This window comes from Helicoverpa zea, chromosome 9 (genome assembly GCF_022581195.2).
Source record: "Helicoverpa zea isolate HzStark_Cry1AcR chromosome 9, ilHelZeax1.1, whole genome shotgun sequence".
NCBI lineage: Eukaryota > Metazoa > Arthropoda > Insecta > Lepidoptera > Noctuidae > Helicoverpa > Helicoverpa zea.
The window spans coordinates 7,524,226-7,541,335 of NC_061460.1; the positions used below are offsets into that span (position 1 = coordinate 7,524,226).

General features: G+C 36.4%; 1 protein-coding gene across 2 annotated transcripts; it reads right to left on the minus strand.

Annotated features, from left to right (window-relative positions):
• Positions 1–706: 706 nt before the first annotated feature.
• Positions 707–16,119, minus strand: LOC124633417 (class A basic helix-loop-helix protein 15-like). Of its 2 annotated transcripts, none has more exons than XM_047168630.1 (5): positions 15,905–16,119; positions 4,282–4,428; positions 3,037–3,263; positions 2,805–2,944; positions 707–2,459 (listed from the first exon to the last, which is right to left on the minus strand). In XM_047168630.1, the coding sequence occupies exons 2-5, from the start codon at positions 4,418–4,420 to the stop codon at positions 2,336–2,338; spliced, it is 630 nt and encodes a 209-aa protein (XP_047024586.1). In that variant the 5' UTR covers positions 4,421–4,428; positions 15,905–16,119; the 3' UTR covers positions 707–2,335. The 2 variants fall into 2 exon arrangements, with proteins under 2 accessions (XP_047024586.1, XP_047024587.1); XM_047168631.1 differs by having other exon boundaries at positions 15,901–16,119.
• Positions 16,120–17,110: the final 991 nt, after the last annotated feature.

A 17,110-nucleotide genomic window follows, 5' to 3' on the forward strand; every position in this document is an offset into this window, starting at 1 on the left:
GGAATTCTAATGGCTTCGTGATGATATCTGACAAAAGTAAGTTAGCCTCACTTACCGTTTAGTCAGAGGGACTTGTGGCTAAGTCGTAAGCTGCACGGGTCGATCGAAAAGGTTAAGTAGATTATAATTCAGATTGATGTGCTGCCACTGGGCGGGTTCGTTTCGTTTCAGTCTTGTTAAGTGTGTATGAACCTAATATCCGGAATACAAGCGGTAGTTTAAAAAAAAAGCGCAATGGCTGCTAGTTGCGTTACTTAAGCCAAGCAAATTAAATCACGACCCAATTACCTACGTTTTCTTCTAAATAAACGTTTTTATCCTTTTCTGTGATTCAATAATGAATAATATTGTCTGCAAATGATTTAGGTACCTACGATTGCAATATGATTGTAGAGCAAACTACCGTAGGTATAGACCAAATGGCAGACCAATGGCAAACCAATAAAATGTAATTGGAATACGATTAGTCTTTAATAATAGCAGAAAGCCCGCTAAGGTTAAAACTGCTATTGCTATTCAATTGTTATCCAATCGCCACACTATTACATTAGCAGAATTGAGCCCCCGTATTATAAGAGCCACTGGCTATGACTACCCTTTAGCCTTTCCATGGAAATCTACCATGTAGGTAACCCACATTTCCACACTCCCACCCAGAAACTCGTAACCTGAGTTCTCAATAGGTAAAATAAATAAACCAGGTGTATATAATGTTCTCGCAGATATAATTGTCATATAATTTAATCACAAGTTGTTTGCATAAAATACAAAAAAAATATTTGCACATTTTATAATTATAACTACTTGATACATCATAGTTAAAGTCGCAATGACTGTAAAAATGCTTAACTAAGAATGTTGGTAGTCCATCAATGATAATACTAACATTCTCATTGTAGGTATATGTACTTAAACAATTATGTACCTATTTATATTAAAAACTAAACTTAAATAAACTCAAAGGTAGGTAGGTAACTATAAGTTGAGATTTCATTGGATAAAATATATTCAGAACGTATAGATTCGAACGTATCGTTCTATGACATTTTCTCTAAATACATTGTACCTAGATACGTAAGACGAAAATGGTAGCACATATCACTTTACGATATAGGTACTACATTCATCAAAAACCTTAGCAAGTTGAATTGACAGTTTACCTGTAGACACAATCATTAATAATAGTAATTGCATTGTTAACTACGTGGACATACGTAAATTGAGTACAGTCAGCAACATAACAAAAAAGTAGGTTACACAAGTTTTACAAAAATAAGCCGCTGTTGCCGACGGTATCAAATAAAAGCATTTTATTTTAGTTTGGCATAAAAAACGGTCATTTTGGCACCATGAGAGGGAAATACAATTTAAAACTGACTCTAAATTGTTACCAAGACATTTACTTCTTCTGTTAATGTTATAACTTTGAGATCGAAACATTTAAAGTAGGTGATTATTTCCCTTGATCTTTGCTCTTTAAATGATTATTTAAAGTAGAGCTTATTTTATTTACATATCTAGGTGGTTACCGGCCAATTAAGTACTTCTGTACGTTACGTCTGTTTTCTAATTACTTTGCTTTCACCTAGATGTATCAAAAATAACAATTTTGTTGCATGAAGTTCAGTTTTTCTTCGTTCAAAATAAATTATACCTATTCATGCATATCATAGGAATGTACAGACATGAGCAGCTTAAAAATCCGTCTTATCACGACAGCAGCCAATCTTGTTTTTTTTTTTTTATTTTTTTTTTAATGACATTTTAATAACATGCTTAAATAACGATTACAATATTTAACATCTAGCAATTAATTCGTACCATTGGTCTTTGGGTGTGCTCTAACAGGTATCGAAGCATATCATTGCTACCTATATTTTTATAGTGGCTTTATCTCGTATAATACTTCTTTTAAAATGATTCAACATTATTTAAATAATTTTCTCTGGCGGTAACACATCAGTTAATCACTTTACTCGCTCTTTTTATATCTTCTTCAATGTTAAATTGAGTCCCCTATGCGCAAATCCTTCACACCTATGCAGAAAACCATATCATAACATGGATCGAGGGCTACGAGGGTCGTTAGCTTCTCTGACTTTTAGCGATTATATGTGTAAGCTAATAAACATGCATGAACATAAAAAATATATCGGTAAAATAGTAATTCTCATAGTGAAACATCAATTAGATAGGTATAGGTCTTAGAGGGCACACAGACTGTCAATCCACGGCCTGTATGCTTGAATGTAATTCCTGTGTTTGTTCATGTCAATACAGTTGGCGAGCTGGCGGTGGACACGAGGAGAGCGAGGCGGGGACTATTGCGTCTTTGTCAGAGGCAACTTCGGGAGCCAGGGCTGTCCTCTCGATCCTGGTCACTTGGCACATTGTTATTTTGTTCCTGGTCTCGATTTAACACGAATACAGGCTCTACGTTTTCATCGTCACTGTTGAATCTGAAAATGAGATAAACGCATATCACTTTTAGAATAATCAAGTATAGGTACCGTTATTCAGTGGTGCACACTAATGATTAAGTTAAAGTGAAGGAAAAGATCTTGAGGAAACCCGATTCCTTCTCTATGTGAGAAGAGGCTCGTCGTACCCTACACTGTGTTCAATGAATTTATATAAAAAGATATCAACTGTGAAAAATGAATGGGGTTAAGCGATATCTGGCCTACATGAAATCTGGCCCGAGGGCGAAGTCTCCCATCTTTCCAGATGATCTCCTACCACTAGGTATATAAGTACCTAATTATTTTTAATGGAAAGTAAAAAAATAATGATATGGTACTTACTGGTATCGTGGACCTTCTCCCCTCATTGTGCAAATTGCATTCGTTAAGGCCTTTACATAATTTTTGGCTAAGGTGAGTGTTTCTATTTTTGATAAACTCCTGTTGTCCTTCTTTACGTGGGGTATGACACGCCGAAGATCCTAAAACACGAAATGAGCTAAGTCAAGCCAAAATGCTTATTGATAACGTATATGGAGTAGGTCGCTGTGATTGGATTTTGATTGATGTTTACCTCAAAGGCTCTGTTTAGTGAGTGCATCCTCATTCGTTCTCGCTCGTTGCTCTCGAGGCGGCGCAGGTTGCGCTCGCGAGCCGAGATGCCGCAGCGACGCCGCCGGCCGGGGCCCGCGGGGCCACTGCTGCTGGCCGCAGACGACGACGAGCCCGCAGCCGCCCGCCGCGGCCGACACACGCGCCGGGCGACCTGCTCATCACTCCCACTGCCGCTGTCGTAGAAATCTGAAAAGTTAATTTACCTGTTTAGATTATCTAGAGACTGCACAGATAAGCTACAGGTGACCGAAATTGCATTCATATTCAATTCACTTAGGTATACATTTTGAAAGTACCTACGTCGACGTGTACTAGTCACAAATTGTAATTAAAAAGAGATAAGCCACGAAGTAATGAAAGTAAAAGCGTAAACGTGGATTTATCAAAAATAAGCTGTTTTATGCATAATGCATAAGTCAGCTCAACAATTGAACATTAGTACATTCTCCGTCACGAACCGTTGGCAACCACAGAGAGCTGGCAGCGACACGATATCGAAGCGAGAACACTTAAACATTTGTGCAACAAGTCAGCTGCTCTGTACGAAACTTGGGCATTACGTGACGGCGCTGCACGCTTGATAAACTATTTGCGTAAGAGCGCGAGTGCAGACTAATCGATTTGTACGCACGGCTACGGGTGATTTTCGTAATGCCCTTATCTGCTTCGTGCTTACCGAACGGTTGTATGTATTATAATAATAAATTAAAATTCAATATCCATGTAGATTAATTTTCTTTAATCATAGTTACACAGCCATGCTTATACCTTCCATATACAAACCTAGACATTGTTGCTAAGAGCACAGCTAAGAGTAACATATTTCGCTAGAAATTCATAGTGAGCGGTCTAACGGGAGAGATTTTGCTACAGAGCGACGGCAGCGGATATCGCAATCACGAATTTGAAATTCGAAAATGGAACGATACATTAGTTGAGTCTCGAAACACACCCGTAATGTATCGGTGTCAGTGATACGCTTACATAGCTCCTCGTGTGCATGGTACCTATAGCGGTACTTTTGTAAAACAAAAAACTTTGATTTCAAGACAGAGTAAGTATAGCGTTGTTTCGGAACTGGCTAACTTCTCGATATCTTAAGATGAGACGAATTAAACCGCAGAAAATATTTCATCAGAAAGAGAAATAGTGTTCAGCTGTGATTGCGTGTAACAGTTGCCAAGGAGCATTGGGAATGTCTTACCTCCAGCCTGTTCAATCTTATCGGCAATATCAGGTTTGTTATCATAATACTCTGAGGTCTCGTCTTCGTAGTAGCACATCATCTGGTCAGGGGACTCCGCCTCGGACCCGCCGCCTTCCGCACTCGCCCACTGGGGCATTTTTATATCTGAAACAAGCAAACTTTTGATTACACAGGTGCTCAGGAGGTTTGTGTTAACGTTATATGGCCTCGACTATAATAGCACTGAATTAATTCACTATTATTTAAATGTCTACGTAAAATAAATAGAGTAAAAAAGGTTTGAAATTAATTCAAGTACACCTTGGTTATGTTCAACATGTATGATTTAAAATAATTACAGCCATTACTTAAGTTTTCAGAATATATCAATAGAGACACTCATTTACATTCTATGTGTCAACTAACTATGTCTTATAAATGAAGCTTATCAGGACCAAGCCCTCGTTGTAAATTGTAGGCCTACTTAAGAGAAATCTAAGTAAAACAACAAAATTCACGGTTTGATATAAGTCATTCCTAACAGAACCCGCAGAATTTACGAACCTAATTTTGGCACCACTCCAATAAACCAATATGCAACACCCACTTGTTACTTCTCACGAGGGACACGTAACATAAATTGCATACATACAAGTACCACTAACTTGATACGCTTCTCTTTTTGAATAATTGTGGGCAACAGTTGAATCGAATTCATACATATCTTTCTTATCACTGGGTACTACAGTATCAACCTACGCTACTTAATCCCTATGAAAAGGCTAACCCTCGAGTTGATAACAATCTGTGACGTAGTTGATGACGTCTGGTAGTAAAATTTGAATAGCGGTTAATAGCCGGTGTCAGGCAGTGTCGGGCGGTGTCGGGCGGGCAGCTAGTTGAACGTAATGACAGTGATGTGATGTCGTACACGACGCGGAATAAACGTTACGGCGCCGTACAATGCGTAGATGGCAGAAGAGCCATTCAATAGTACCATTGCTTCACAGTGTTTTATCTTTGTTAATTTTCACTTGCAGAAAGGCCTGTTACAAAGGAGTCGAAATAGAACCCTTGGAGCAAGTAAAAACTCTCTCAATAATGTCTTTACTGACCAAGATTTATTATGTGCCGCTATATAGTGTAATTAATATAGCTAATTCCTTTATAATCCAAGACTTTAACTTTTACCATATCCTATTACTAGTAGGAAAGTGTGCTCGGTCACCATCGCGCCAAGCCAAACTTTCTTCACCCATATATGTAGTTAGACGCCTTTGGCTACTGGCTAGTAGGGCCCCATTTGTTATAATGTCTACTTAGGTCAAAATTTAAGAGTCACCGCTTATTCATGCGAGAGGGAACATCGTCTTTTTTAATCGACTTCTTATCAATTTATGTATACATGGTCATGATTTGGAATGGCGCTTCTGTATCCCTTTTCCTCGGTGGGGGTGCGGGCTGGGCGCCGCCGGTGGCCGGCGACAGACGCGGCGCCCACGCGGCGCCCAGCCGCGCTACAAATGACACGCTTATATACCTAGCACATACATACCTACTGAATATACCGACGCCTTAATGGAAAGCACCATTTTAGTCTTACGATTCTTGATAAGCTAGTGTTAGATTAACGATGCACTAAAGTCGTTATTGTATTTGACATAAACTGGATTCCTTTTTTCTTACGTTGCAAACGCTACTTAAAAAAGTTCTTTGTGAAGCGGCACCCAATCAAGATGCTCATCTGTTTTTTACTTTGCTCACAGCAATAGGTCAAAACAAAAAGAGAAGGCGCGCTACACGGTAGGTTGCCATTAGATCGGCTCGTTACTAAACAACAGTCATACGTAATGATCGATCGATCTTTGACTTAAATTGCACTTCTTGTTTTATAGGTGAACGTATTGATCCCAGTATTTCTTAGAGAGGACGTTTAATACGTACGATCTCTGGACTTGCCTAACTAATTAGTTTGTGTTATTAAAATTACAAATTAACCGGTCAATTCTAAATTATGCCAAGATTCCGGCCAAATCATTTACATGTATAATGTACTTACTTAATACCTGGTTAATTAGCCAAAGCAATAGGCGGCAAGTTAAATTATTGGCAATTTTCCAACCTGAATAGTCACACATAATATTTGCACAAAATTAAAAATAAATGATGTCTGAGAAATATAGAAGCTGATTTCTGACAGCTAGAAAGCTGGCTGCATTACTCAGACTTGCATTTACAACCTGTTTCATTATTTATAGTTGCAAAAATATTCATAGTTTTAAAGCTATCATAAATTGTACGACGTAATGCATAAAGCTTTCTGTGCCACGTCATCTTTGCTACGCAGGATGCTACGCGGCTACGGCGTAACGGCTTAGGCCTACGCTTTTTATTTATTTGCATTACTTTCCTCATTTTACTTGGTACGTTACACGTACCCAAATACTGATTAGGGTCTTAGATATTATAAAATTTTCTTACGTCTTTCGTCTTTGGTTTGAATGGTAGGGGCGACCGATTAATTCTAGACTACAGCTAGTTATAGGTACTGTAGCAATAAGTTAGAACGACTACTCTCACTTAATTTATGCCGCGAATGGAGCAGTGCAGGCACGTGTTTAATTATTCATTTAAAGAACCCCGCCCGTAGCCCTGGTTTCGAGATTGACTGGCCAGTTTTCGCTCGCCGGTAACTATGAGTCTCGTTCCACTTTAAACTGGTTTCTAATACTTAATTGGTGTTCAATGAAAAATATAAACTCCAAAATAATGATTGACCGCTTCATAAATTATTTGTGATGTTTTTTTGATTACGAATTTTTTTATTATATGGAAATTAGTGGATGTCGATGTTATTTTGTTGCAGACAGCTAAGTATCAGCTATCAAATTCTTCTAAAAATGTCCATAATTTTTAAGTCTTAATAAGACTTAATTTATGTTCCAAGACCATGTAGAAGTATTTCCAAATATTTCCAAATATTTAAGTACGGACTATATTAATCACAATAATACTCCATTGTCAAAAGGCCGTCGGGTTCTATTGTAACAATAATTAAATGACGTCACAAATGCAACATTGGCTAGATCCGGATGTTTTGTTAGGGTTCTCTCTCTCGCTGTGCACCGCGGTGTGTTCGCCGCACTATCGCGTGCAGTCCGCACGTGCACGCAGAATCAACCACACCAATTATGCACACATTTGTAACATCGCATTATATAATAACAGTAATACGTGTTTTACAAAACAACTTAATTACACTTCTCCTTTTAATTGTTTAAACCATGAAGGTTAGGTGGTTAAATGGATAACACGAGGAACAGAACGAAACGTTACTGCATTAGTAACCTGCATTGAAGGACAATAGAAAAACTTGTTCTTTTCGTTATCTATAGAATGCTCATTTAATACATAATAGTGATTAAAAGACTCTTATTGTTTCAACCCAAGCATAATACACTAATGTGTTTACAATCACCCATTTGCGTCACCTGTATCAATCTTACACCTGTTCTAATACCAACGGATAATTTATTTTATTTATTGTGCATTTTGTATTTTTATTTGTTTTTAGCGACATTAAGTACAAGACATAGATTATCCCGTCAAGTACGTACAAGTAGTTTACGCTGCAATAATTGCTCGTAAATTTTGCTAAAATGGTTTCTTTCACACATTTAGGCACGCAACAGCTTCCGCGTCCACGTGTTGCGGTTTATTTACGCCGTCGTATACATTGTCAAGCATGAGTCTACAATCACGAGTAATCGTTGACATTTGCGTGACATTTAGATCGGTAATGTCAGTGACGGCGGGCGATGCGTGCGCGCTGGTCGCCGCTCCGCCGCGGCCAGCAGCGTGGCGACCTTCGCGGACCCCGCTCGGACACTTTCACCGCACTTACCACTACTGTTAGCCCACATACGCTTATCGTTACCATTGTTATTGTACTAGAGCAGTTGCATAATTATATGAGAAGGCAACCGGGGGGCGCATTCCACTCTATGTATGTCAAAATTCCAATTTTCAAGCCTCGCATTGTTCGTTCTTGTTAATTGTTGTATGGTTTAATTGCGAAAATGGAATGCCACAAAACAATTCAACTTTAATATGTAGGTATCTATGCAAAGATCTTAGAAAACAATAAATTCTTCATCATTGTCTTACAAACTTGCTGCAAAGCATTTCGCTATATTTTCCTAGTGCTGGCAAATCAATGAAATAAGCAGATACCTATAATATATAAATTATGCAATGTTAAATGTTTTTAAAACTAGTTTGAAACGGTTTCCTTGCAAACACCATTACCTACATAGCGTTATGCTTTGATTTGTAAATTGTTATTATATAGGTACCTGATTAGAAACACTCGAGGCAGCACACAGATTAATATTCCGAAACCCGTTTCTGAAGGGTGAAAAGTTTGAGCTAAGAGAGTGCCTAAAGGAGTCGTTGGACGCAGGGAAAATTATTAAAGAAAACGAACGATCATGAAAAATTGTTTTGATAATATATATATATATATATATATTTTGTATATAGTATTTTATTTTTAGTTTTGTTTAAAGATAAGTAGTTTAAGTTTGTATATATGTATAGTGTGTACATTGTAGAAATAGATTATAAAAATAAATCGTTTTTGATAATCTCATAATTTAAAAAGCATAGGCGTTATTTTGCAAGTCGCCTAATCAGTGTACATACGCGATATACCTACCATACAGAGTAAGTACGTGGATTATCGTGTTTTTGATTCGAGTGTACGTAAGCTGTTTTGAATGTCGACTGATCAGCTGGTTAAACATTAAACAATCGAAGTAATTTTATTGTGATCGCAATTATAGTCTGGCCTTTTAGTTACAAGGTTTCTGTATAAATATAAAAGATTTTCAATCAATTGATTTTATGTAGTTTAGACGTATTATTTTAAAGTAAACGTTTTATAAGTGCAAATATATCGTTCATGGACATTGTTTCTCACACTATTCTGAGGAAGTGGGTTTTTTATCTTTGTTTTAGCTTCTATATACTATAGTATAGGTGTAGGTAACAGTTTTCAGCAAGTGATTAGATAAGCAGTGGGTATCTACTTCCGCTGAAAATATTTACATTGAGTGGTTATTTTCAACTTCTTTGACAATAACGTGTTTATTTAATTATAGTCGTAACACGTTAAGTGCTAAATAATTTTATTTATTTAAAGTGTGACGCGTTCAATAGATTTTTATGATCGTGATTAAAATTTATTGACTAACTTTATAGACAGACAAATCGTGATTGCAATACTGTTTTATGTAGATAAATGCATTGAGATCGATGGTTACTTTTTTTCATTCTGTGCATAAAAACTCTTGATATATAAAAAAGTACCTACTTCTAATCATCATCACTTTAGCATAAGGAAAAACAAATTGTTCTCAAAGTTAATGTTAGGGTATTCCTGTATCAGTGTTATCATACGCCTGATATACATATTACAGGCTTAACACGCCCACTTTTAAAAATAGATAAGGATATCATTCTTGTTTAATATTTTAGTTCGTTTCTTAATAAAGCCTCAAGAATTAATAACACGTCAGCTTTAATTTTATTTTATTCAAAACATTAATCATAGGTAATAATATGCAGTTTCTAATTAGCAAAAAATAATTGCATTATACACATTGATCACCCTGGATGTAGGCCATCCAGGGTGATCAATGTTATATCATATTCAGTATTTATTTTTCTACCATAAAAAATACGTAATTAATCAAAATTGCATGACGCTGTTTTTTTTTAAATTGAACTTTTTTTAAGAAAAACTTTAAAAATATCTCCACAGGAATTTTGCTGCTAAAGTTATAATATAATACACCACACTTTATAATATACAGCATAATATATCATAAATATTATATGCAATTAATAAGCTATGTTATTTTATCCCATCCTTACCTGTATATGAGTGTGTAGGATAATCATGTTAAAATTTAATTATTGTATCTATTTTCAAAACAAAAGATATCAAATTATGACGACAATACCACGCGGTTTCTGTCTGTCTACAGGATTTATAAAACTTTTATCCTCATAACTTAACAATACGGATTTAATAGTTTTGTAACGATTGATTAGTTTTTTCGGCAAAACCACTGATGGACCTAAAAGGTCCATCGATATTTATTTATGTCACTAAGAAATAAATAATAAGCAGCGCAGAAATGGTCAGCTACAATTGAGTTACAATTCCAATAAGCCTAGGCGTCGTTAGTAATTGTTTGTTGCCTCCGTCTATCGCGATCTTATCAGCGGTCTAAGATTGGATTCGAGTTCAGGGAATAATGCGAATCCAGATGGAATAGCTCTACAAGGATAATTCGTTTCATTGTTGTAAAACATATCACTTCAAAATATTTATTTCTTACGCTGCAAGGTATGTTATTAGGTCCACCCCATTTTTTTAACCCGGCTCATTGTACGACAGCCGTCATTAACAGTAAACAAAAAGTCTAATTATTTTAGTCGAACAAACCCCTTAGAACACAGAACAATGACTCCACTTGACTTATTAATAGATGAAATCTGGGCGTGAAAATGTGTCAACAGAATTTTCTGACAAAATACAATACAACGAAAGCTTAATTACAGTTTGAGGTCAGCGTTGTCCAGAGCTTTGCGTACCTACTACAATATAGCCTTATATTAGTAAGTGCTCGTTCTTTAATCAAAGAATATAACCTTAATTAAACCTAGTCCATACAAAACTGTCACGCCTACAATGTTGAAAAGGTTAAGCAGAAGTTTGCTTCGCTACGCCCACAGTTTACGTACCGCGATAAAAATGTACTGAGAAGGTCTATTTATAGATACCTAGGTACAACTACACAGATTCATCTGGGAATTACAGTTGTAAGAACCAAGGAGTTTATATCTTTTTGCGGTAGTCTACTGCCTGCAGTAACAGCCTGTGGCAGGCAATTGTAAATAATGTTAGATACTTACATACAAATAAGTTGGTGAGCTGAAAGTGAAGGTACCACTTTCGCTAACATTGCCGTCCTCCCCGCAGAGCCTCTTTCGAGTTTAGAGTTTTTATTCGTTCGATTAAGAACATCACTTTCTATAGAGCAAGGCGTCATCTTTATTATACTTATTATAAGAAGCCTAATTTTAAGCGCTTTGTCTCGATACAGTTGGTCGTAGGATAAAAGAATAACATAAAGTTTTAATCGAAATTCGTGTCATAATGCAGTTAGTTACTAAAATCAGGCAGTATTCGGTCGTTAAAAGATAGTAGATAAGTACTTATTACTGTCCTACCACTGCAGTGATAATACGTAATTTGTTTTGATAATAATTAATCAATTAAACTTTTGCAGACGCCACCGCATCGTATCAATGTGGTTATATATTACATACAATACAATAAATCAACAATTTTGTAAGATTTAAATAATGCATTCATTGTATCAAAAACGAGGTTTGAGGTACACTACCCGAATAGCTTAATGTAGAGAGTATTAGAAAGTAGAGTAAAACATCAGCAGGTGTGTATGTATTATGAAATGCAACGAATCGCATAGCAGGATATAGGTATACATAGGTATTCCTGACGGCTCTTGGAGTTAGACGAATGGTAGTCTTCTCCTTTTAAAGTAGCACAACTTTGTAACGGTCATTATTAACCGGCATTGTCCGGCGAAGTCAGGTAGTCAGTTATATAAGTAAATAATAGCTGATACTAAAAGCACATTGCAAAAATACAGTGTAGGCGGTACTTTCACGAGTACATTGCAATTGCATTATACAATATGATCGCGCATTTGATCTTGGATTTGATAAAATTCTTCCTCATATTAAACAACAGGTAATTTGGCGTGTGAAGTGTGTATTAGTCAAATAATGCAATAATTTATAGCCGTGGTGAGTTCATAAAGAAATAGTGAGCATAAGTAATAACCATTATACTGTATATCTTATTGGACTCTTCCTTACTTAAATGTGGTCAACTTAGAAATGGAAAGTACAAAAGAACAACTGTCACCGTTAAGAGTATCCACACACTGAAAACTAAACGGTCGGCCAACAGTTGACCCGATGGTTGGCATTTTTTTTTTCCTAAGAAAAACTTGATTCCAGTTAAAGTTTTCAGTCGGTCAGAGACTGGCTATCTCTGTAACGTATGCTACCACTCATGGCACTCATCTTCATATTGATTTAAGAGCCCAAACAAATTCTAAATGTTATTCTGGGAATGCTGAAAATCATCAATACTCCAGTGAAATCTATACTAATATTATAAAGCAGAAGAGTTTGTTTGTTTGTTTGTTTGAACGCGCTAATCTCAGGAACTACTGGTCCGATTTGAAAAATTCTTTCAGTGTTAGATAACCCATTTATCGAGGAAGGCTATAGGCTACTTTTTATCCGGATTCGTGCAGAGGTTTCCACGGGATGCGGGTGAAACCGCTGGCAGAAGCTAGTGTGTGATAATGATGAGCATTACATAACTTGTAACGTCCGGAAATCAATGTCATTTGTAGCGCACAATACAATACTCGGGATTAACTTAATTAATTCAACTATAATGAGCGCGCTGCCAGCCATGTTCATATGTATGTACAAACTTAAAATATAACATAACTAGGTATTTTAACGATTCATTGGTTTCAGAGAGTAAACCATAGGTAAACCAACAAAGTGGTAAGTTACTTAAAAAATATTTAGATACAGATCTCTCTCATATCTCATTAATCACTTATTTATATTTCATAGGAAACCCTAAGCAAAGCAACAGGTAAATATAGAAATGTAATAAGTAGAAGCATGTCCAAATAAATAACATCGATAGCGCTTGCAATAACAACATTTATATCCATAACCTGTTGAGCTAAAAATGCAAAGTGCATAGTGACTAGATTTTTTACTGCTGTTCGGTCTCAACTATGTCTAATGCTTAATAGATTACTCTATTTCTTTACGTAAGAGGCGATTGCTTATTTATCAGTGGGATTGGAAGTGGCAATCATCAACTGAGGACATTACAAATTTCTTAACAGAATCAGGCTGCTAGCCGTGTAACTACGACCTAGCTACCAGGAGGTTTATCAGTTTATTAAAATGTACATGCTCGAATAATTTAACGTGTCGAAGCGGAAATTTAGAAATCAAAACAACATTTAAGAATCTACACGCATTCGAATTGTAATGAAAAATATGAAAAGAACCTTCAAATAAAATAAATATATACCATTAAAAATGCGTTCAGAAGCTAAATTCTCTAATAAGTATTTACAATTCGTTACAACAAATCGAGTGCTGAGATAAGTGCGGCAGCGTCTACTTTTCATAGATTAATGGAATTTAAATCATAATGAATGGCTGTCGTAATAATTTATCTAAAGGCACCGATACCAGTGCAGTCGCCCATCAATTTCCATTCACTTCCCGCTTGTGCCGTAAGAAGTGATCAAGGGATTATGTCAACAGAAAGGGTGGATGAATGCACCTGTACAGGCGTACAATTTGTAGAACAATATTGTACTTATGAAATTGGAAACGAAGGATTGTTCTTAGAAGTATAAAGACCACAATCTATTGTAGTTTGAGGATATTGTATCAGCAATAGACAACGCAAATAAACTAATTAGGGCTAGGGGAAGCCCACGTTTGCAGTACGGCTACGGGCTTATGATTATGTTCCAGTCATTCTATTACCCTTTTGTATATATGTAATTAATAGATGTATGATCTGATTGCATTTTCTGGCTATTGTCTAGTTAGTTAGTTAGTTAGTACATATTGTAGAGTTTTCCGGGGGGAAACACAGGGAAAAATACTTTAAGATCTTGCAATTCTTAAAATAACCAACAGTGAAGCCAACAGTATAGATCGACAGTTTATAAGTAAAGTCTACTGTCTCTATTAGGACATTATAAAACAGTATTATCTTTATTGATTCCTCTTTCACATTCTATTAATCTAATCAGATTGTTTCGTGTTAGTTTTTAATGTTATGTGAAGGACATGCTTAAACGCCACTACGTGTTACTCTCACTTTTATCGAAGGTATGTACGTACAACGGTATGTTCTATGCAATGTAGGCAGCACGGATCCACGTAGTAGCTAAACGTGACGCACACCATGTAATCAAACACATAACGTTTTAGATACAGAGATTTTACTGCACGAGAGATGAGAAGACTGTGGCGTACACCTTATTATAAAGATTTTGCTAAGGGCTTTCCGCAACTACGTAGGCACCTATGAAAATCAATACCTAGGTACCACGGAAATTCTCAAACAATACATGAACTGTAAACGTACGCAAATAAATAATCACTTATTTACTAAAGAACCTTGTCTCCTAATCTTATTTTGGAGGACTTATGAATCGTATAATTTATGGATTTTCCGTTATACTTTAATTATAATAAAGCATATCTACTCAACGATTAGTTTTATAACGTCTGATATGAAAGCGATATCTGCTAAGTTGAAGATTTTTGATGATGTTTATCAATACGTTTTGTTTACAGTTTTTAAATGAAACCATTTAAAATAGGTATGTAGTTTTGCGTACGCAGACCTGATAGTTTTAGTAGGTAATATACGTGTGATAATTATGTAAACGTCGATGCACTGAAATGCAATACCCACGTAACTTAGATAACGACACTTATTCACTCTTACATAGTAGTTAGGGGCATGCACACAATACGCACTCTATAGTAATTAAAATATTGTTTTTGTTTCTTTATCTTATTAACAGACGGACAAATTGGATAATAATATTAAAGCGTGTAAATATCACATTGGTGTGTTGATTTACAACGTACATTGTCATAAAACTCAACAGATAAAAGTATATTGCCACAACTTACTGAACGTTTTATTTTATACAGTAGTTTCAGGTGCAATTTAATTTATTGGACAATCGTTTTTACATGGATGATACCCGGAGGGCAGAGGGGTATTTTTAATATTTAATATATGTTGAGTGTGTATAGAATGTGCGAGCTATGTAAAAATACAAATAATCAATAAATGTAACACGTTGCAATTTCGTACTGAATATACCTACAATAAACTTGATTCTACTTAAATTCATTAGGTATAATTGTAGATACATAGTCATATATTAAGATTGTTCAACTAGTAATTTAAAAGTCAGTCTATACTCGTGTGTAAATAACAGTGCATTTTACTTTGTGTACCCGTATATTAAAAGGGAAATGTACGTGCTGTCTTCTAACATGTAAAATATCAAGGACAAAAATGGCAATAATGCATGTATCTGTTCTGTATGTAGGTCATTGCTAAATGATCAAAATGATACCTTAAAGTTGGCAGATAACGTAATTCGCGAATGTAATAAAAATCAGCCTGTAATGCATGAAGGAAGCTTGATTTATTCAACACACATTATAAACACGCACATTGACTTTACTAACAATTAACAGCTAATGATTTTTAATTAATATCCTGTTGCATTGATTGAAAGTACCTGAGTGCTTTTCGAGATGCTCTATAGAACTCGTTGTCAACCTATCCACGTAATTTAACAAAGAGTTTGCCTTTCACTTAGCATTCGGAACTGACACGTAGACTCGATTTTGATTCTGACCATGGAAGTATAGATCAAATAAACTCACCTACCTTGCGATGCTGCCGTGGTGGTAGAGCCGGACGGTGCACACTAATAAATTCACACTGTTATCATAGTTGAAACTTGATTGTCATCTGGAGCGAAAGTGATAGTTTCCGTGTAATCGTGCGCGGTGAATTCGGTTCGAGTGAGTGGCGTGGTAGTCGCGAGGGTCGCGGGGCCTGCACTCGCGGCGGCTACTCGGCGCGGAGTGGAGCGGGTACTGCGAACTGCGAGCTCGCGCCGCGGAGGCTGACGCGCGAGCTCCACGCCGCCACTCTCCACCCCAGCACACAGCTCCCGACGCACTCCTGGAGTCGGTGCCTCTCAGAACACCCACATCACTTCTAAATGTAGCCTCACATACAATACCAAGTCTACATATAATTATATGATCGGAAGAAAAAGCTCTACAACAAATTATTCCTCGCTATTTCATAGTAAAAGCATTAAGTACTAATAAAGTTTAGTTGCTATGTGTTTATGCCATATTACGCCCAACACTGCAACAAATATTGTGGCACACACACATACAACAGTTATTGATTTTTAATAACGCTTGCAATTTCCATGAAACGATATAGGCAGCACCTATATCGAATTCAGAGATGAACTGCGTCACGTCTGACCTTTCTCCAAGCAACATATTATATTATAGGAATTTACTTTTTACTCACAAATATTGCTCAATTGTCAAACTTACCTAATACCTGCAATTAAGTAGATACATACAAATATCTAAGTTCATTAGCATAAGTAGTTTAGAGGTTTTTAAGAATCTAGTTTTCATGCGCACGAAAGAAAAAGTTACCTTTGAATAAATTAATCGAATTTAAGTAACCATAACCAGGCCCGCCGCTAGCTGTTTGTTCGCCCGCGTGCAAAACTGATTATGCCGCCCTACGACTACATACGTTTTGTCAAAAAATATATAAGGGGGGGGGGGTCCAGGGGGTCCGGACCCCCCGCCCATTCATATCCATCTTACTTGTCCAACAGAAAAAAATATGTACATGCACCGCTCTGATTGCAGAAAACCCACCTACTTTTGGATAAATAACTATTGCAATACATAACATACATTACACATAACTTTTTATTTACTTGAAATGTTCAGAGTAACCTAAGCCCTAAGCAGTCCTGGGTTAGCCCATAAGCAGACTAAGCAATTGCTTAGGGCATCAATGCAGTGCAATCATTACCCAAGTGGCCCCTAT